The following is a 22,575-nucleotide window of genomic DNA, read 5'->3' on the forward strand; positions in this document are numbered from 1 at the left end:
TCTCTGTTTCTCCAAGCGAGCACAGTCTGAATCCCTTAGTGATCTGACGTGTACCCCAGAGGAGGAGGAGTATGATGAGAAGTCATTACCCAGAGTCAACACAGAAGAGAGTCCCAATTCTGCACAGCAGGACACGGTAGCGGACAGAAGCCCAGAGCCCCGGGGGCCGGTCACCGTGCTGCAGCCTGGAGGGCCTCGGGCTCGGCGGGCCCGCCTGCAGCACTGCCCAGCACTCAGTGCCAGCGCCGAGGAGGAGGAGGAGAGCTTCCTTGGGGATAACCCCGCAAGCCGCCCGGCCACCCCTGAGGTCCCCGAGCCCGAGGCCGTCGCAGCCCCCTGCCCGGAGTCCACATCTCTGCCCGAAGGCTCCCCGCACCACAATCCCAAGAGCGAAAACCAGGGGGAGGAGGTGTCCCTGGAAAGCACGTGTCCCCCGGCCAGGGAAGCAGCGGATGAGGTGGCTTGCGCTTCTGGAGATGTGGAGATTCGGTTATCTCCCTCCATCCCCGAGGGGGACGCGGCCCCTGCCGAGACTGCGCCCGCCACCACCTCGGACGGTGCCCCTGGTCCAGACGCGCCCGACCAAAGTGTCCAGGTGGAGCTGGAGCTGGAGCTGACGCTGGAAGCGCCGGGGCCCGAGGGAGCAGGGAAGGGATGTCCCGAGGCCCCGAGCGCCCCGAGCGCCCCGAGCCCCCCGGCCCCCAAGAGCTGCTTGAAGCACAAGGCCCCGGCGGCCCCGGCGGCCCCGGCGGCGAGCGCGAGCCCCGGCGAGCCCCCCGCGGAGGAGCGCCCTGCCGGGGCCCTGGACGCCGAGCACCCTGGGCCCGAGCACCCTGGGCCCGAAGCCGCGGCCGCGCCGCAGGGGGGCCCCGAGAGGCGGGCGCGGGGCGGCGGCGAGCTGCGGGCCGTCAGGTTCTCCGTGTCGTCGGGCCGCGCGTGGCCCCGCTCGGGCAGCGGCCGCCTGCTGGAGCGCGCCGGCCCCGCGGGGCCCCCGGCCGGCCGCCTGCCGCTGCTCCGGAGCGGCCTGGCCTGGAAGAGCGAGGCGGCGCTCGACGACCTGCGGGCGCCCCCGGCGGCCCCCGCCGCGGGAGAGCCGTGCCCGGCCGGCCGCGAGCCGCCCGCGGGGGAGGACCGGGGCCCCTTCCCGGTCAAGCTGCGCTCCACCTCCCTGTCCTTGAAGCACAGGGAGGCGGCCTCCGCCGACGGCCGCGCGGGCAAGAGATACAGCGCGGAAGCCCGGGGAGAAAAGGGGGGGCTGGCTCTGCCCCCCAGGGACGAGAGAGGCCAGGCCAAGGCCCCCTCCCCCCGAGGGGCCCGGCCCCCGCACGAGCCCGGGAAGGGGCGGGCGCGGCCGTCGGAGCCGCTCAGCGCCAAGCCGCCGCTGCCCAGGAAGCCGCTGCTGCAGGGCCGCCCCCTGCCGCCCCCGGACGCGGGCCCCGGCGAGCCGGCCCAGGGCGCGGAGCCCCGGCGGGAGCCCGGGCGGGAGCCCCGGCGGGCCGAGGCGCGGTCGCCGCACCGGGCAGCGGGTAAGAGCGGGGCCGCGGCGGGGCGGGGCGGGGCGCACCTGGCGGGCGCACCTGGCGGGCGCTCCCGGGGCTGGGCGGCGGGGTCCTCTTGGCGCCGCTCACGCGCTGGGCTCGGCCAGGGCTTCCGAATAGGGACTGGGGAAGGGGGGAAACAAAGAGCAGGGCGCTGCGGCAGCTGAGAGAACTCAGGGACACGTGAGAGCCCTCAGGTAGCGTGTTCCCGGAGAGCAGCCGGGCCCTGGGGGGACCACGCAACCGCATCCCGCATCCCCCCCTTCGGACGCCCGGTGGGTTCGAGGATCCCGGGACAGATGCGCTCGCGCAGGTGGCGGCACGCGGGGGCCCGCCTACACCGCTGCTTGGTTATAAAGGAAGCATCTGGCTCCCTGTCACTGAGTGTCCTTCCCACCTTCTCCCCTCTCTCCCTGCACCAAGAATTTTTTTCCTGTTTAATAATCAGGCTCATGTGGCCCAGCCTCATGAGGGAAGCATCCCATTTATTGGAGTCACAAGCCTCTGTGAGACAGGAGCCCCTTGGGGGGCGGGGGGAGGGCGTTAACTTCCTGTCCCAAAAAGGAGATGGTGGGAAGGCTGGGGCAGAGTGTAAGAATCTTCTAAAGCAACTAACTGTCCTTTAAAATGAGCAGAGACAAAATAGATGACCTTTCGATGTCTTTGACATTTGTCACTTTTTATTTTTAGCGTTTCAGATGAAACAAGAAATCTGTTGGAAGTGGGTATTTGTGGCAGAGCTAAAGGATATTTCTTTACTGGGTTCTTTTATTAATGGAAATCAGTGAGCCAGAAACGAAACCGTACGCACGAGTCATGTGTGCATGTGATGAAGGCCCTAAGGATAAGCTTTTCATGGCAAATTTTATTTGAAAAACAAAACTTTCAGGATGTTTTAAGTGGCATCTGTAAGTCCAGGACTCCACTTGAAATACTGCATTGTGGGGCCAAGAAAATAGGAGCCAGTTGTTCTCCTAGGGACCCCATACCTTGAAGAGAGGGTGAAGGACACACGTCTAAGGAAAAATTTAGCTCACAGACAGCAATGTAAAGATGGGGTCAAAGAAATTCTTTTCTGCCTCCCTCCTAGGAAGTTAGTGAAAATGCAGTGAGTGTCTTTGTGTGTGTGTGTGTGTGTGTGTGTAGTGCTTTAAGTTCTTGGGTGACAGTTCTAGGCAGAAACGCTAGGAAAATGCCCTCAAAGAGCCTACATGCACAGCCTTCCTGATGCAAGGCCCCTTGGCTCAGTGGTGATTCTTTGCAGCTGCTGCCACCGCCCTACATTAAGATAATCAGTGAGGGAGCTTTGGGAGAGGTTCAAGCCTTCGCTGATGATCCACTCAGCAAATTGCCAGTGAGGTTATTGAAGCTATTGTAGAGTGTTTCAAAAACCCATTGAAATATCACGGGAGGAGGGGGTTTGCTCTGTGCAGATAAAACCCTGACATCAGCACCGTCCACCTTCACGGCCTGGAATTGAAAATGTCTCTCAAGGGCTTGCCGACTGAATGGAGCTTAAACACGGGATAGATACTTGGGTTCATGATCAGAGCTGGAAAAGAAGCTTCAGAGGGCCATGCTTGACATGTCAATAATTTATGACTTCCTCAGCTTAAGCTATGAGAGTTAGGATTGTTTATTGTCAAATGTCTGGAATGGTCTCTAAAGACCTTTTTTTTTTCTTTAATTTCAAACATACAATATAGTATTTACCATCAGCCTTACTTAAAAGCATAGTATAAAAGAATTGTCCATTTATTAACATTCTCTAAGCCACAGAAATAACCAATCCAGATGAACTCCAGGGTGAAAGAATCTAGGTTACTTTAGTGCAGAGGTAGTGATTTTCATTTCAGTGCAGAGAGGAAGGGAAGAATTACCCTCATTCTGCTGGAAACCAACTCTCCCAAAGTGTGGTTCTATTTGAGGGGCAAATATCAGGACAGGCTGTGGCAGCTGCCAGGGACCTCGGAGTCTGGGGGCTGCCTCGTAGACCAGAGCAGAATGGCAGGGTCGATGCTATCAGATGCCATTAGTGTAAGCAGCCTCTTTGTCTTCCCCAGACACTGGATCTGCTTGTGGTTTAATTCATTCTTATTATTTCTATCATCCTCATTGCTCCCAAAATATAGCCACTGGAGGCAATTAAATTCACATAAAACATACAGATAATAAAAGTTTTAATAACAGTATTATTCAGTTTTCCAGAAAGCCTAATTACTGCTGTTTATTATCTTGTGGTGGCAGGCACTTTACCCAGAGCTCCCGTAGGGGCTGCCACCCCTGTACCTCTTCCAGGGGCACACACCAGGGAGTTAGATTACTGAGGTGTCCCAGATGGGTACACAGTTCTTCTACCTTAGGGACTCAAGCGCTTTGTCCCCAGCTCTCCCGCTTATCCTTCCTCCTCTTGTCTACACTCCGTCTTGTTTTCCTTCTCTGAAGGTATGAAAGACCCTTCAGTGGGGCAGGCAGGGAGGATTCCCCAGTCGATGCAGAGGAGCCCAGCTTTGCAAGTGGGCTGGACCTCACAGGGCCACGTTGGGGTGGTTACTGCGAGCCCAGTACCGTGTTTGCTCACCAATGCATAGGAGACCATTGAGGGGAGGCGAATAGTCCAGGGTTACCAGCCTTGTTCATTTGTGCAGGACCTTACCCATCCTCCTCCTGGTAGGCCACTCCATGTCAGAGCCAAAATGGCAGGTTGGAAAGCACCTTCAGGAGCACAGGATGAGTTAGGCAAAAGAATTAGAGATTCTTAAGTGTGGAAAAATGATAAAATACAGAAAGTATATAGAAAAAAAGACCACTTAGGAGTCCACTTTCTAGATGTTGTCTCTGTTGGCCTTTCCCTCTGGTCATTCTTCTTTCTCTATGGTGTGTGTAATTTAGATTTCATGTTGTTGTGATCCCATGTGGGCTCTTTTGGAGAATAGATGGACAAATTGCCATCATCACCTAGGGGCCTCATTTAGTAATGAGCCTTAGCCTCCAGTCCAACCTCATCATGTCCAGACTGGGCTGGTGATACAGTGGCACACCCAGGTCCCTGAACCTCTTTCTCTAAACTCTAGTACTCATTTGTGCGTTCATTCTTGCAACAACTATTTCATGGATTTCTGCCATTCACCTAGCACTGTGCTGGCCCCAAAAGAGCAGTCAGGAAAAGTGTGAGGACCTCGCCCTCAAGGAGCTTACCGGGCTGAAGAGGCAGGTGGCAGCTGAATGCCACAGGGGAGTATAGATAGATGCCCATCTTGTCTTTGGGTGTCAGAGGTGTTTTCTGGAGGAAAGGAACTCCAAGCCACTGTCACCTACTCTAATGATAGTTATTTTAGGTATATTCAAGTTCATTTGAGTAGGGGGTCTTTTTTGGTATCACGCTAAAAAATATACAGTTCATCATTGAATAGTGTAGGGGTTAAGGGCACTGGCCCCCTGTGCAGTCAAAAAATCCACGTATAATCCCAAAAATGTAACTACTGATAGCCTACTCTTGATCCTTTATCTATAACATGAATAGTTGATTAACATATAATTTGTATATTATGTATATTATATGCTGTATTCTCACTATCAAGTAATCTAGGGGAAAATATTATTAAGAAAATCATAAGAGAGGGATCCCTGGGTGGCGCAGCGGTTTGGCGCCTGCCTTTGGCCCAGGGCGTGATCCTGGAGTCCTGGGATCGAATCCCACATCGGGCTCTCGGTGCATGGAGCCTGCTTCTCCCTCTGCCTGTGTCTCTGCCTCTCTCTCTCTCTCTCTCTGTGACTATCATAAATAAATAAAAATTAAAAAAAAAAAAGAAAATCATAAGAGAAAGTATTTTTACAGTACTATACTGTATTTATCTAAAAAAATTCACATATAAATGGACCCTAGCACTTCACACCTGTGTTGTTCAAAGGTCAACTGTGTTCATAGATCTTGAATTCTTAAAGAAAACCAACTCTGTTCACACATGCCTTGCTTTTTGGCCTATACTCCCCTTCAAAGTCCCTTCCTGGGCTAGGGTGGTCAACACCCTGGGCCTCTGTTTCTCACCTTTCCTGTGATCCTTAAACCGCCTATATTTTCTCATCCTTGGTTGCTTCCCAGTGCACCAGCCTCTCCATTTCTACCTGTCCCCAAGTTCTCTCTTCCTTTGAATCCCTCAGCCACAAGAGCCATCTTTGGGCATCCCTAACTTGACATCTCAACATTCATAACTCAGTTTATCCACACCTCCCCAACCTCAGATCATTTTCCTTCTCAGTTCCCCCATCTATCCAGATAAGCTAGAGATCTCAGAGTCATCAAAAAAGATTTTAATATGGAAAATACTGAAAGGCCTAAAAATTATAGGGGAAGTCACCTTGCAATCCTACTTTTCTAAAATTATGTAAAAAGGGACTTGCAAAAAAAAAGGGGGGGGGGGACTTGCATTTCTGACCAAAATGGAGTAAACACACACCACCCTATCTCTCCCACTGATAAAATTCAAATGCATGAAGTGAATGTCAGAGAATTTTAAAAGATGGATAAGAGTTGAGGGGCTGGATAGAGACATCAGGACTCTTAAGACTTCCTTGCCCTGCCAACATGGCACCAACAACCCCTGAAGGCCCAAGCTCTGTGACGCTCCAGTCCTGTTCCTCCTGTTCCCCCAACCCTCACCCCAGACACCAGGGCCAGCACCAGCACTTAGGACAAGTCTGTTGGATGGTCCTAGCCCTACTGCATGTGAGCACCAGCAGCTAAGCAGCAGGCCCCTGTATAAAAAAGTCCCTGCAGGGTGGAGCACTTTAGATTTTCTCATCCCTGCACCAGACAAGTGCCAGCAGCAAATTGGAACCTCTTGTCCTGGTGACTGGGGCAATAGCATCTTTAGGGCAGAGCTCTTTTAATCTTTCCAGACCTTTTTGGGTGAGCACCAGCAAAAAGCCACCCACTTCCACCCATAGAAGCACTGAGAGTCAGAGCCTTTTACCTCTCCAGACAGCATCCCAGCAGAGATCCAGTAGTGAAGCTACAGCCCCTCCACAGCCGTAACAACAGTGACAGGTGTGCTTGTGGTGATCCCACAGGCCTCTTTCTCTCACCACTCTGCCCTGAGGGGTCCCAGTCACAGGAGCACACAGCAGTACAGAGGCTAAACCCTGGTTTTCTAGCCAGAGAACCTTGGGGTGGAAATCACAGAAAGGAGACACCTGAGGAAGGGTCCTTTACCTATGTGTGTGAAGTCCAGGGCTCATCTCCAAGTTGCACCTGCGTGAGACCAACTAAAATCAGCACAGCAAATCTTTGAGAATTTTAACAGGACTGACTCTCAACATAACACTCAAAATATCTAGGGTATAAACCAAAGTTAATATACAAAAGAATCAGGAGAACCTAAAATATTCTCTAAGAAAAAAAGCAATCAGTAAATGCCAATCTTGAGGTGATCCAAATGTTAAGCATTATTGGACACTTTCTTTATTTTTATTTTTAACAATAGTATTTAAAGAAAAACACAACAAACTCATAATTTTGTGGGTTTTTTTTAAAAAAAAACTGCTTACTTTGTGCCCTCTTATGCTTGAACATAAAGCTCTCTGTGAATATTAGTAAGATCCACCATATGAAATTTATTATTAATCATCTATTTTTAGGCACAAAGCTTTGTTGTATTCTGTGTTAGCAGCAGAAACTGGAATCAAAGTTAGCCAAACACTTGAAACAAGTATATGATGTTCTATGAAGTAAGAGTGAGTGCTCTTGAAATTCTCTGCAAAGAAATAGAAGCTATAAAAAAAAAAATACAGGCATCTTAGTAGAACAGGAAAACATAGTTACAGAAATAAAAGATTCATTAGAAGAACTCAGTAGAAGAGAGATGACAAATGAGTCTGTGAACTTCAAGACAGATGAACAGGAAATATCTAGCCTGAGTACAAAAAGAAAAAAAAAATACCTCAGGAAATATCTAGCCTGAGTACAAAAAGAAAAAAAAATACCTGTTGGGGGAACAGGAGGAACAATATTAAAAAGTCTAACATTCATGTCATAAGAGTTCAGAAGGAGAAGAGGAAGATTTGAGCAGAAAAAAAAATCTGAAGGAATAGTGACTGTAAAGTAAATTTCTGAAAAACATGAACTTACAGATCCAAGGAACTCAAGTGAATTACTTTTGCCTTTGTTTAAAAAAAAAAAAAAAGCTGTATTTGCATGGATTTATTTTATCTCCTCAACAAATGGTTCTGGAGCATGTGAACATCCATAAGCAAAAATAGGAACCTTGACCTAAGTCTTACATTGTGTACTATGATTAACTCAAAAGTGGGTCAATGAGGTAGATGTAAAGTGAGACAGTAAAACTTTAAGGAACTTCAGGAGAACATCTTTGGAACATAGGACCAAGCAAAGAGTTCTGAGACTTGACATGAAAGCATGATCAATAAGAGGAAAAATGGATGAATTAGACTTCAGCAGCATTAAAAACTTTCACTCCACCAAAGACCCCATTAAGAGGATGAAAAGACAGGCTACAGAATGTGACAAAATATCTGCAAACCATATAGCCAGTAAAGGACTACTATCTAAAATATATAAAGCATTTCCAGAAGCCAATAGTCCAAAGCCGAAAAATACAATTAGAAAATGGACAGAATACATGAACAGATATTTCACCAGCGGGAATATACAGATGGCAAATAATCACATGAAACGATGTTTAACATCATTAGCCATTAGAGAAACACCAATTAAGACTGTGATGAGCTTCATTACATATTAGAGAGGCTGAAATAAAAAAGCTGGTATGTCCACATCCTGGAGAGGATGCAGAGCAACCAGAGCTCTCATACATTGCTAGTGAAAATGCAAAACAGTGTAGTCACTTTGGAAAACAGTTTGGCAGCTTACAGAATTAAAAATATACTAACCTTATGACATAGCATTTCCATGTCTAAATATTTGTGCTAGATAAGTGAAAACTTAGGTTCACACAAAAGCCTATACATGAATGTTTATAGCAACATTATTCATAATCACCAAAAACTGGAGACACCCCAAACATCCTTTAATCAGTCATCCAAACAATGGAGTATTATACAGCAGCAAAAAAGAATGCGTGTAACTGTCAGTACACACAATAACATCCTAAATGCATTTGCTAAGTGAAAGGAGCCAGTCTTAAAAGATTACAAAATGTTATTCCATTTACAGGACATCTAAACAGATCAGTATTTGTCAGGGGTTGGCGATAGAGGTAGGATCCCTACAAAGGGGCAGCACGAGAGAATTCTTTGGGGGTGTTGACATTGGTCTGTATCCTGTTTGTGACTTTTTATAAGAATCTAAGTGTGTTAAAAACTCCTAGAACTCTATAACAAAAAAGGAGAATTTTATTCTATGTCAATTTTAAAATAATCTTTTAAATGGCACCAAAAAGTGACAGTTGCCTCTTCTGCACCCCTCTCTGAACCTCTCAAATCCCACCCACAGGAAGAACCACCACCAGCTCTTTCCCCTGCCCGTTGCAGTCAGAGCTACGTCAATATCAACATACAGTTAGAGGCACGTGAATCTTTTTTTAATCACAAAAATGCTATACGTGTTGGCTCACAATTTGATATTTTTACCCTGCAGTGAGACACGGGCCTCTTTTCTGATCAGAATGAGTCACTCGATCTTCTTCCTTTTAAGGGCTACGTAGTACATGTACCACCATGTTTTATTTAGCCCTTCCCTACTGAAGGGCATTTCCGAATGTGCTGAAGTTTTTTTCCTTTTGCTGCAATAACCATTCTTGTCTGTTTTCTCTCCATGGAGTCACACTAGTGCTTCTTTAGGATAGATTCTTAAAAGTGGGCTTTCTGACTCAAGGGCATGCACAGTTTTAATTTAATAGCTTCAGATTGTCCCTCATCAAGGTGGTACCAGTTTACACCTACCTCTTTGCACAGAATAGAGACTGTTTCTCCACCCTCTCATCAGCACTAGATGTTGTCAGTCTGTCATTTTTTTTTTTCAATCTGATGGATGAAAAATGTCCTCCTTGTCAGTGGGTCCTGGCCATCCTAAATGTGGAGTGTCTTTATCCTGCCCTCATGTCAGCGCTTCTGATCTTTAACCCAATGCCCATAGCACCTCCCTGCAACTCTGTCTTCCCAGGTCTGGGTCTAAACATGGAGTTTTCCTCTTTAAAACCTTCAGTGCCTTCCCACTAAATGGAATAAAAGACCCTGGGGAAGGCATTTAAGGCTTTGTAGATTCTGGCCAAAGTCAACATTTCTGCCTTCCTAAGTTCGCCTGCGACTCCTTCACTTCCTCTGACATCTCCAGCCCCACCCCTGCCACCAGCTCCCCATTGCACTCTGCACATGCCCCTGCTTTCCCTCAGCGCACTCCACGTTCCTGCACTCCATCTGGAGCACCCTGAGCACATCCATGGTTTTGTTTTTCTCTGTGGAGTATCCGTGCCTGGGGGTCTCCTGGCCTCCTGTGGGTGGTACCCTGCTGCGGTTTGCATGGCACCAAGGGCAAGGCAGGGGGGCTGGGTGGTAAGATTGAAGAGTGTAGGTATGGAGGTTTTACTCCAAGATCCACCTTTTGGGGGTTGTGGTATTCTGAGCCAGTGGTTTTCTTAACCTCTGAGTATTAATTTCCTCTTTTGTAGAACGAGATTATTAGCAATAGTAATACACAGGGCAGCAAAAGCGTTGTAACTACAAAATGTGCCACAGTTTCCAACAGAACAGTCATAATTTCCTAAGGATGTACCAAAATATCCTCATCTGTGTGGCATGGAGCAGTGTATGGGAATGGGATTCTCTCTGTCCTGGTTTAAACCAATGAGGACACTGACATGGGAATATGAAACCTCAGAGAGAATGTGTGTGCAGAATATTGTGGGGAGTCATGGACCACCACCCCAAGAATACATGGGGGTCCTGAGACGGGAGAGGAAGGAGGGGCATTTTGCAAAAACACTTTCTTCTGGGAATGCAGCTACAGTTCTCCGAGGACCCCACTCAATGGGATGGGACCAGGGAGCCCTCCCTTGTCCAGAATCTATAAAGGGGCCTTCTGTGGGGCTTTTTGGAGACCTGGGCACATGTGCCCTGCAGCTGGGAGACCGATGCTGGACTAAGGCCACCAAGGTTGCCACCTAACTCACCTGTGCTCCCAGAGCCCTGCCTGATGGAGAGGGCAAAGGGACACAGCAGGGGCTGGAGGGGAGGGAAGTCATAGCCAGAGAGGTGCAGCTGTAGGGGGGCATCCCTGGGTCTCTTTCAAGTGCCTGCCAGCCCCTGGCTGGACAAAGCTCACAGAGGCAGTGGCAGATGCCAGCCAAAGGAGAGCCCTGCCAGTCCTCCTTCCCACCCCAGCACTCAGACACTGCATTCAGGGGAATAGGAGACTTAATACTGACTCAACCCAAAGCCTGCATCATATCCTGAAGTGACCACAGTGACTGCCAGGACCTGAGGATAACCAGGAAGGTATTGAGAATCCTCTGGTTCCCATCTGGGGCAGGGTCTGGACTGTAGGGGATCAGGGTCATGCTGTGCTTTGCTCTGTCTAAAACCTGGCAGCCCAGCATTCAGGTTCCTACAAAGGTGCAGCCCATTCCCTAGGGTGTGGAGGGGCAGGGCCACCCACCGTCCATCTGCAGCATTCTCCAGGGCAACCATGAACCTCGTGCAGGGACTGAAGCCCCCTGGGCCTTATCCCAGGGCTCAGTACAGTGTGGGGGATGTGGACTCAGAGAGGGAAGAAGCAACATTTTCGTGACAAAAGTAGGCTAGTGTCCTGGGCAGAGGGTTCGGAGAGCCTGAGCGGTGAGGTCAGAGTTGAGGACTGTGTGGGCACCTGCGGGGCAGCCCTGGGAGTGGACGGGCAGATACAAGGCAGGGGGCACCAGATCCTGGAGCAGGGGCATCAGCCGGTCCAGGAATTGGACCACCTGGTTGGTCAGGCACTCTGTCAGCCAGAAGGCATCGTGGGCTCAGGCTCCTGCAAGCTGGTAGCTTGGAGCAGCATTGAGATCATTAGCTCCCAGTGCTGGGCTCAGGTTGATAGGTGCAGGGTGAGCCCAGACAATGGGAGTGTTAAAGCTCTGCAGGTGATTCTAATGTGAGGCCAGCGTTGAAATGCCAATGCTAGGGCAGCATTTTCTCAGACTTACAAGTGTTTGTGAATCTCATGTAAATGGAGATTCTGATTCTGATGACAGTACTGCTGGCCTACAGACCAACATTTGAGTAGCAAGGATCCAAATCTGTGTAAACTAACCAACATGGAACCATTAGCCTCATGTGACTATTTTGTTTTGTTTTGTTTTGTTTTGTTTTGTTTTGTTTTAAATAAACTCTCCCCACAACGTGGGGCTCGATCTCAGGACCCCAAGATCAGTCGCATGCTTTACCCACTTGAGCCAGCCAGGTGCCCCATGTGTGGCTGTTTAAATGTAAACGTAAACGAATTAAAATTAAATTTGAAAAATCAGTTCCTCAGTCACACTGGCCACATCTCAAGGACTCAGCACTCCCATATCTTATGACTAGCTGGCAGCCCAAAGGTCATTTCCACCACTGGAGAAAGGTCTGTTAAATGGCACTGTTTTGGGGCAAGTAGCATCTTCCTGACACCCTATAAGGTTGTGCTTGTCCTGTAATACTTTCACCTGTCTGTATGTCTGTCTCCCTCACTACATCAGCTTCCCAAAGTCAGGGTCTGTGGTGGATTTACCCACCACTTATACACACTCAGTATGCAGGTAAATAATGACAATAAGAGTTACTGTATATTAGGCACTCACTAAGTGTCAAGAATCATATTGAATGCTTTACATTTTAATTTCTGACAATAATCCTATTTTATAAATGGGAATGGTGGAATGTAGTCAAAGAACTTGCCAAAAGGAACATAGCAGGTGAACTGTAGAGGGGAATTTGGTGCCACGTAGACCACCTCTGCAGCCATGTGCCCTTTGCTATTACTCTACACTGTGGTGGTTCTCACCTGGGGGCGGCTCTGTCCCCCAGAAAACTTTTCGCAGTATCTGGACACATACTTGATTGTTACACTGTGGTGGGAGGGAGACACTACCAGCACCTAGTGGGTAGAGGTTAAACATATCATGGTGCACAGGACAGCCCCCAACAACAAATAATCATCCAGCCCCAAGTCTCAATAGTGCCAAGGCCGAGAACTGTTGTTTACCACTCAACAAGTAAGTTATAATGGGGAGAGAATGGTGTATGGGAAAGTTGTGGGATCATACTCCTTAATATGAGATGGTCTGCGAGGTAGTGAATGAAGAGTAAAGAAAAAGCCTGTGTTCAGATTCCATCTTTGTTACATATGGGCTATACGATCCTGAACAAGTCCTTTGATCCATGTGATTCTCTGTTCATGTCTCTAAAATGGGGATTGGAAAGATTTTTACATTACAAGGAAGCTCATGAGGGTCATTAGGAAGACGATATGGCTATGGAAATCAAGACTGAACACACCTTTGCTGTGAACATTTCTTGGGTGGGGAGGAATTTCTCTGCCTGTCCAGGGGAAGTGAGAGATGATAGAGGAAGAGGAATCTAAGCCCTGTGGGTGAGGGCCCGTCTGATTACTTTGGACTTTGAGTGCAGCTTGTGTATCACAGCTCTATGTCCTTGAGCCTGTCTCTGGCTTCCTGGGTGTCCACTTTGAGATGAGGGGATTGGGCTGGACACTTTGGGGATGTCTGCCTGCCTTACCATGCAGAGAGCTGGGCAGCTGCACCTAAAGTTAAGAAAAGAGCCATGCAAAGCATGTGACACCTGGGATACCCCCCAGTAAATGTGCCCGCATGGGCCCAGGTTCCCAACCCTACATATCCCAATCCAGATATGATTCGTGCATTGATTTTTGTTTATAAATGCTTTTTCATGGATTTTTCCCTCTGAGCAACAAGAGCCCAGTTATAGCTGGTGCTATAACAACAACAAGAAAAAAAAAAAGCAGACCCCAGGCCTCCCCCTGGGGAAGAGACTCACATAAATTCCCACTGTGGTGGCCTGCATAAACTCCTGCCCTTGGACAAGGACTGACCACTGCCCCCTGAGGAATATGCTGTGTTATCAGACCCTCATAAATGCTGACATTGGGAAACCTCCTGATTTCATCTGCCCTTTCACCAGGACTGAAGCACTTATAAAACCATGATGCCCTGAGAGTCACCAGTGTTGTCTGACCAAGTGTGCCCTATGTGGGGTGAGCAAGCGTGACATGCTCCACAGAGACTGTCCATGACACCAGGAAAAAAGGGCACAGTCATGGACTCTCACCTCTTAGGATATAAACAAGCTACCAGAACTATTTAAAATAACAGTGGCATTTTTTCCCTGTCACGTGGGTTTGAAGATTGTGAGAGAGGAAATCTGTAGGTCTGAAGGTGGGTTTTAGGAGCTGGGGTGCAGAGGAGACCCTGGCAGTGCCTCCTGACCTTGGAGTCTGGACAAGCCGTAAGGACAGTGTGGCCCTGGTGGTCAGGAAATAGGCTCTCAGACACAGCTGTTACCTTCTTGAGAGTTCCATTTTGCCATGAGGCTATGAAGTGAGTGTTGAGAGAGATATGTCTCTGCCCCCGCTGATCTGTGGGGTCTTGCTTAAGAGAGGAGATGGAGGAGGAAGGATTCAGGATAAGACTTCAGAGGATGGAGAGAAGCAGGAGGTTGGCTGGCTGAGGGCGTAGCAGGAGGAAAGGCAAGTGGTCCAAGGACCTCATGGTGCTTTTGAGAGCTGAGGGGACGTGAAGAGGATGGGAAGGTTCTGCTGATGGAGAGCCCTCACCCCCTCCTACAGTAGCCTTGCCTGACTGCAGTGTGGAAACAGCTTCATGGAGCAAACTTGCCTCATTTCTGTATCCAAGTGGAGAGCTGGGCTCTTCTTCCTCCTTGCTACCTGAGCACCAGGTTAGTCCTGATTATCTTAGAGTAGTTTTCATGGGTGGTTTGTTTTGTTTTGTTTGCTTTTTACTGAAGAATGATAAACATGCAAAGAAATACACAGATCTTATGTGTGCAGTTCAATGAATTTTCACACACCAAACACATCAGACAAGAAACAGAGTAAGACCAATACCCCCAAGGGCCCCGGTGCTCCCTGCCAGCGGGCTCTGGAACTCATTCCTGGACTGAGGACCATATGTTAACTGTCGAAGGATTCCTAGGTTCCGGATTGCTCTTTCAGGAGAGCCTGTGTGCAGTGCCCTGGAGAGAGGTGTTGGATTAGACTCAGCACTTGCCTCCAGGCCTGCTGCCTCGTGGGCACTCATCAGGTACAGGTGATTCTCATTATTTAGAGTAGTTATGCTCCATAAAGTTGCTGTGGATACTGCATTATTGAATACCGAACTATTGCTCCTAGAAGAAATAGAGTAGAAATCATAGTAGTGAGCCTCTGATTACATTTTGTCAGCTGATCAGCACATGACCTTGTTTTCTGTGTGTTTCTGTTTAAAGACACCATATTATATGTATTGCTGATTAATTGACATCCAGCTCCCAGCCAACAAAACTGAAACTCACACCTGAATGAAGTTCATCTGACAAACGTACTTTCTCCATGAGGCTCCTCAGTCTTCTTGTGCTCGGGAATGCTGGACAGCACTTTAACGTTAGTAGATGGTGGGGGGTATTTTAGACAGTAAAATCACCAAAAAAGAAAAAAACCCACAAAAATGCAAAAATATGTAGCACTAAGTTTACCACGAAAAGGACATCTGTTTACAATATGAAAGCAGAAACAGGAAAAGAAACACAGGGAGTCCCCTTGTTTGACATCAGCTAGGACCAGGCTCGACCAGAGACTCAAATGTCTCACTGCTCTGCACATGTGTGCAGAGGACCACGAGGGGTCACAAGAACCGGTTTGGGCATTACAAAGACATTTTAGTGAGTAGACGAATTCACAAATACGGAATCCGCGAACAGTGAGGACTGGCTGCTTGGCTGACTGAGGAAAGGAAGGAACGGCAACCAGTTTAATTTGGAGGTAGAAGTAGACCACAGCCCCATCACACGTCATTCAGGAAGGGAGCTTGCTCTGTGAAAAGCCCTGACTCCCCACACGGTCAGCACAGTTTTGAGACAAATGCTCTCATGAGAATTAAAAGCCCAAGTTCGACTGTGAGCTGGCCCAGCCTGGCTCATGGACAGAAGTGGTGAGGCGCCCCTGCAGACTTGGCCAGCATGTATTGATCAGGGACTGTCTGCAGAAGCTGAGACTGACAATCGATGGAAAAATGCTTTAAAAGAAAAAAAAAAAAAAAAAAAAAAACAAGCCCTTGCCTCTCATACAGGAAGCCTGGCGTAAACCCTCAGCATAGGTGAGGCCCCACATGGCCCCAGAGTCCAGGATCCCACGCCCACGCCAGCAGTCCCCTCTGTGTGTGTTTACACACCTCGTCGCCCCCATGTAAACCGGGGCGGTGGCAGAGGACCTGGGGGAGAGCAGACATGGAGGCTGTTTGCTCTGTTATTGGAGCACCTAGGCGCTGTTCTGGCTTCAGCTAGTTGTGACAGATGTTAATGATGCATGCACTTTAGATCAGAACTCTTAGAGCGTAAACTCAGGCCTCTCCTTCCGCAAAGAATGTTTTTGCAAAGCTGGGAATGAGCCGTTGATACGTATTTTTAAGATGACAGCATAACGGAAAAAGATTCGAAGGAGCATGCCAAAGCGTTAGCACAGCTCTCCTGGGTTATTGATTTATGGGAAACTTTCCTCTCCTTGTGTATACTTTTACCTGCTTTCTGAATTTGTACCATGTGCATGTGTACTTTGGTAAATAAGGAAGACATTTTGTGAAAGGATTCTTAAAAATTGCAGCTTCAACAAATGGCAGCATACACTAAACTTTCTAGAGGCCGAAGAACCCCACCATCCTGCTCTGTGTTAGCTTAGGGTAGAGATTGCTTTCTTTTTCTCAGCCAAAGGGCAGGAAACCCTGGCAGTTCACATTGTACAGCCCATTGCCTCTCACTCAGAAGACCGTCTTCAGGACAGCTCCCAGCTTCCAGACTCACAGCTGTGCCCTGCCTGTCACATGGGGTGTAGACCACTGCTGGAGTCCCAGCCTCATCCCCTCAGTGGGTCATTACAGAAGGCTTTCTGAATGGAAGAAAACCGTACCCAAGGCTGAATTATAATAGGCTCCAAAAAGAAAAAAAAAAATCACTGACCAGTAAGTCAAAATGAGGTGATAAGCGTCCTCTGCCTCACAAAGGGCCAGTTGGATATCTCTAGAAGTGGTTTAACATTGAGGATTTTGTGAATGGTTCATTTTAAGTCTTCCTGTATACAAATAGCTTGGTTAAAATGCCAAACATAGGTCCAAAAACTGTATGGTTTTCCTCCCCACTGTATTTAGAGTTGGGGAGAGGGAGGTATTTTCAATATACAGTAGGCTCCTGGGAAGATGGATGAAAACTGAGCTGCCGTCTTGGGCAGTGTGTAGCTGCATCAGAGCCTTCCTGCCTGGCAGCCAGCTGTCCACTATGCATAAGATCTACCAGGAGGAACAAATTGCTTGCTATTCTAGAGAGTGTGGCTTCGGAGGGCGCATTACTTGGGCCAGCCTCCTCCATGACACAGACTGCATGGCTTTGTTCAGACCTCGCTGGCCCTTCCAACCCTCCCCAGCCCATGAGGAACATAGCAGACACAGAGATGACCAGGAAAGGGCACCTGCCCTTACGGTGTGGCTCATAGGAAGACAAGGACACGCCCAGCAACAAGATGTAGTCTGCTCAAACCCTCATGGACTATGTCCACGGGAACCAAGCGTCAGCCTGGCCGCCTGGCTCAGCAAAAGACTGGGGGACAACCCAGTGCTTGATTTGTTGTTTAATCTAGTTTGGGTTGGGTTGGTTTTTATCACAGGAGAGAACACTGGCAAATGGCTTACTGGCCTCCCTAATGTCCTGGCTAGGATTTGACCAAAGTCTGCATCTCTCCTCAAGTGGGAATAACAACAGAATACCAGCAGCACCCGTTGCGGGGGCAGCTCACACTCTTTAGCTCACGTGGTGCCAGGCACTGTGCTAAGTGCTTCCCGTGGGTTATCCCATTATATCTTCACAGTCATGTAGGAGGTGTAGATAGTGGATGATCTTGTTCAATTTTCAGTCACATTAGGAGAGGTTCACACTGCTCCTTTCCTCATTTTACACTGAAACTGAGTCACAGAGAGGTTCTGGAATTTGCCCAAAAGCGCCTTGCTAGCCCAAGGCCTTATTCCTAGCCCTGAAGGCCCCAGGGCCACATCAGTAGCTGCTCTGTTTCCTGGCCCCAGGGAGGAAGCAGCCCTCATTACCACAGCCTATTGAACCAACCTCAAGAACAAGAGCTCTTGGAAATGAATGCTTGAACAATAAATATACTTTTCAAACTCAACCTTTGAGGTGGGAGAGCATGTTAAGAAAAAGGAAGGAATCTGGAGAAAAGCTAAATGTATAGCCTCCCTCTTGGACAAAACCATAGCCTCAAAATAACAAAAAAAAAAATTATTTTCCCCAATCAAATGTTACCCTTGTGTGAAATCACTTAGGGCCAGCTTTGTGGCTGTCACAGCTTCCTGCATCTAGAGCATTCCATCTTCCGGAAATTTTACTCAACGTATGCTGTATAACAGATCAAGTTTGCTGCCTTTCTTTCCAGGGGAGATGTGTTTGGCACAGTCTGTCTCTTTCAGACTCTCAGTAAAGGAGATCATACAGATACAGACATGAATTGGTGGTTTCCTGTGCGTGAGAAATGTTCCTGGGCTGTTCATTGCAAACCCAGGCACAAACCCGACAGCTTGAAAAACCTGTTGTCATTTGGGGAGGAGAAATTGAGATGTCAGAGCCCTTTAGCCAAATCCCCAGAAGACTAAGGTTGTCTGTGCGTTGAGGCAGAAAGAAGTAAACAAAGGAATGTTTTCAGCTCCTTTTATTTAATCTGCTGCCACATCTATATTATCCTGGGATTAATGACATTTTGAACATGTTTAATCTCAGAAGCTATTTACGGTTGAACCTTGACCCTGCATATTTATGCTCTAGAGTTTCACACAGGAAGGTCTTTGGCGTCTGAAACCTGCCTTGTCCTGCACGATATCTGTGTCTTCATTCCCTTCTACACCCTTCCCTTGCGAGTATGGCGCACATACCCCCACAACCCTTGCCCCTGCTGCGGTGCCAGGTGCAGGAAAAATGGGGGCACAGACCAGAGTGGCCACCTGGGCCTTCTGCCCCTGAGCAGCACAGATTCTCCAGCTGCTGTGCCTGGGCCCACCTGGAACAGGCACTTATCTGTGGGGGTACGTGAGGCTCCAGGTGGAATCTCAAGCTCCTCTGAACCCTGATAGGATGCTTAGTGGATTTCTCTCTGCTTCCTGTGTCTGGAATCTCACCCACCACTCCTGAGTCTGGCCCTGGACCATCCTGTGAAAAGGTCTAGAAGCTGGCAGGGTCCTTGTGGTCCACTTGTCTTCCTGACAAGGAAGAGGGTGGGCAAGGAGAGAGCACAGAATACAAGGAAAGGCCACCTCTCAGGGAAAAGGAGGAGGAACCAAGAAAGAGAAGTGGTTGGTGAAAGATCCTGGTCAAATGCCTGGCCCAGGTTTGGTGACGCTGCCATTATAGGTTGTTTAATCCCACTCTGGCATAGCCTGGCGCAGGTGCAGCACTTGCTCACTCCCCTGGACCTGCCCACGAACCTCTGACACGTGTGTGCACACTTACAGAGTACGGCCTGAAGCATTGCTACCCACTGACAGGCAAAGCAGAGGTCAGTGCCCCTTCTCTGCTTGGGATGAATTCTGCCAGCAGACTCGCAGTGTAAGGAAAGAAAAACCACCTCTTGCAGTTCCCATGAGCACACTGGACAAGAGAATAGGATTTGAGCCTGGCCCAGGAGGCCCCCCAGCCCCAGTCTGCCCACAGTTCCCAGGAATGCTGCAGAGCCCCTGTTCTACATAACTTTTTCCAGTGATTTTTTTTTTTTTAATACTCTCTTTGGCCCAGTTAGCGTCTAGGAATTCATCAGAGCTGCCTTATACCCTTTTGGTGAGAATGACACGTGTGCCAGTGGCCCCACGCAGACCCAAGGGGCTGGAAAGCCAGCCAGAGCACTCAGAGGTGCCAGGCCACCTTGGCATTTCACAGCTGCCACTCAGCCTCCAGCTTAATACTCCCAAGTGGAATCTTTCTCTCTGTGCACACTTCTTGACAGAATTATTCAGAATATCTTGTTGACTCAGGTAATGAGTTTAAACCCATAGTGAACTCCCTCCCTCCAGTCTGCCTGTGTTGTGTCAAAGGCTCCCAACCAGCACAAGCGGGGCAGAGCTAGGAGGACGGCACTACTGGACATCCCACTCGGGCCAGGAGAGAGCAGAGGGCACGACTGTCACTGAGTATAAGGAAAGGATCAAAGGAGAAGTGGGAAGAAACCTTTTTAGGAAAAAAGTTGAAGTCCAGAAAGACCATGAGGACTCCCTGCAGAGTCAATTCCTCCCTGGAATGAGGGATTGAGGTTAAGGGATGAGAAATGAAGACTTTTATAAAACACGCAACCAGCTTCTGTGTGCCTGACAATCACTGGGTTCTCTGGACAAGAGATAAAATGCAAAAGAGCATCGTAAATGAGCTAATATTAGAACACTACTTGGTGCGTGGTCCGTGGAATGCGTCTGTTAAATAAATAAGAAGTTTTAATGACCAAAAGCATCTATCAGTGAGGTAGACAGTGAACCAGCAGATATATTTAGCACCAAGCAGTGGGGCACATTCTTAAGAGAGTCACAGAAGGATTAGGAGAGGGAGAGCATGTTGAGCTGGGCTGACCAGAGCAGGCTTCATGGAGGAGGCAGCAGCTGGGCAGAACATTTGTGGGCAAGCAAGGATGATTCTGGAACAGGGTGTCCAATCCCTCATGACCTCCTGGACTGTGGCCACAGCCTCCCTCCTCACCTCCTCACTAGCCTTCCCCATCTGACTTCCTCTCCACACAGCCTCCAGAGTGTGCCCTTGGTTGAAACCCCATGCTCCCCATTATGGACAGAAAAATGGCCAAGAAGACCCTTCTCAGTCGGCCCCTGCTTGATCCTTCAGCCCCTCTCAGCCAGCCTGCCCACAGCTGCCCCTTCCACCTGGAGGCCTTTCCTTGCCCCTCTGCTCTGCCTGGAAGGTCCCTTCTCCAGGTCCCAACCCAGATAGCACCTGCCCTGCCACGTACCAGTCAGTGTGAGGCCCTGTATCCACCCAGCACTTTGTAAACTGTAGCATCTTCCAGTTTCCACCAGAGTTGCTTATTTGTATTTCGTCTCCCCCAACAGACTTTGAGATTTTGAAAGAACAAACAACTGGTTGTTTATTTTTCCACCTTAGCATTTCACACAGTCCTTGCGCATTGCAAGCACTGAACAGTGGGCGGGTGGGCAGGAAGGATGGAAGGAGGGAGGGAGGCTGGAGGAGCAGGAGAGCAGAAACATTGAGCTGTAGCTAATAGAAAGTAGTCTGAGCAGATCTGAGTGTTGAAATCAAACAGAATTGGGAACACTTTAGGGAAGAAGAGATGAGGTTAAGGGTCAGGAACGAGGAGATTCCCAGGTTTAGGAGCAAGAGTCCGACGAGGACCTGGAGAGGGAACACCCACGGAGGAGAGGCCTCCCAAGCGTGGTTCTGCAGCCCCATCAGTGCTGGGGGGGGGGAGGGTAGAGCAGGTTGGAACGGGGAGACCTCAGGATTTATGGCTCAGCAGTCAGGTGGCTGGAGGGAGCAATGTTCCTGCTGTAGCCCGGTCAGGAGTTAGCTGAAGAGACACAGGCAGAGGCCACTGGAGTGGAGGGTGGACCAGAACAGGGGCCGGTGAGGCTCAGGGGAGAGTTCTTTTTGAGCTGTGCGAGAGCCAAGCACTTTGCAGAGCAGCAGGGAAGAAGTCGGAGGCCAGGGAGAGCCCGAAGCGGCAGAAGGGGTCAAGGGATGAATGGAAGAGGTAGAGCTGGGGTCCCCCCACCAGGGACCAGCAGGCAGCCGCCAGGAGAGCGGGAGCCATTTCCAGCTGCCCTCCCAGGGAGAGGTCAGTGTGTGAAGCCAGAGGCCCTTCCCAACTCTGACATGAGACTGAAGCTTGCAGAGCCGTGGCTCCTGTCCCCTGCCCCTCCTTGGTGCCCCTGGGGATGGAGAGAAAAAGACTAGATGCAGAAACAGGAACAGAGTAATACCCTATCACAGCAGAGCGGGGGGGGGGGGGGGGGGGCGGGGGGCATTGTCAGGCCATGCAGAACGACACTGACTCATCCCAGACGTCTCATGTGTTGCTATGACAGGGACCCTGCCTTCACCTTGCTGACTGAGGGGCACTGTGTAGAAGGGGTAGCGGGGTGGGGGTGGGGGCAGGTGCCAGGCCTCTGGGGATCCGCTTCCGTCTTTGTTCTGTGTGGTGGCAGAGGCAGGCTGGTGGGGAACCTTCGGATTCAGGGGGCTTCTGATACACCTGTGAAAGTATTCTGTCGGAGGAAGATGGCTTTAAAATGCATATATAGATAGGAACAGCTGCATTTAAGATTTTGTGGCTCAGACTAGAGGAGCATCATCTCTTTGATGCACCTTGAAATGAGAAAACAAAACCAAGTCCCTTAAAGAAAAGTAATCGTCTTGGCCAGAAGGGCTCCCAGACCCTCTTTCCTCCTCCCTCACCCACCCGGGCCCCCTGCCCCTCTGTGTGGGTGTGTGTGGGAGAAGCCAAAGCTGAGACTGGACAGGGGCTGGGATGTTTTGCGTAACCTTGTGTCTTCACCCACAGAGAAGGGGCCGCCTCCTGCCGCCGAGGGCCAGCCTGCTCCACCCTGGATCACCATCGCTCGGCAGAAGCGACGAGGGACCTCGGACCAGCCCCCAAACCAGGACGACAAGGCCGACAAGGCCGGGGCCCGCACGGGGAAGGCTGAAATAGGAAAGCCCTCCAAGGCGCCCGAGAGAGCCCAGGTGCTTAGAGCAAACGCTTTCTGTCTCTAGCTACGGGAGGGACCGGCCCGAG

General features: G+C 49.5%; 1 protein-coding gene across 1 annotated transcript in view; it reads left to right on the plus strand.

Annotated features, from left to right (window-relative positions):
* The window catches only part of CRACDL (CRACD like), a 79,703-nt gene that overhangs the window by 54,351 nt on the left and 2,777 nt on the right, over window positions 1-22,575 (plus strand). Inside the window, exons 7-8 of the mRNA XM_072842673.1 lie at window positions 17-1,526; window positions 22,342-22,523. Of these exons, the coding sequence (XP_072698774.1) occupies window positions 17-1,526; window positions 22,342-22,523 (1,692 nt within the window). The remainder of the gene's footprint in view (window positions 1-16; window positions 1,527-22,341; window positions 22,524-22,575) is intronic.

Source organism: Canis lupus, chromosome 11 (genome assembly GCF_048164855.1).
Source record: "Canis lupus baileyi chromosome 11, mCanLup2.hap1, whole genome shotgun sequence".
Lineage (NCBI taxonomy): Eukaryota > Metazoa > Chordata > Mammalia > Carnivora > Canidae > Canis > Canis lupus.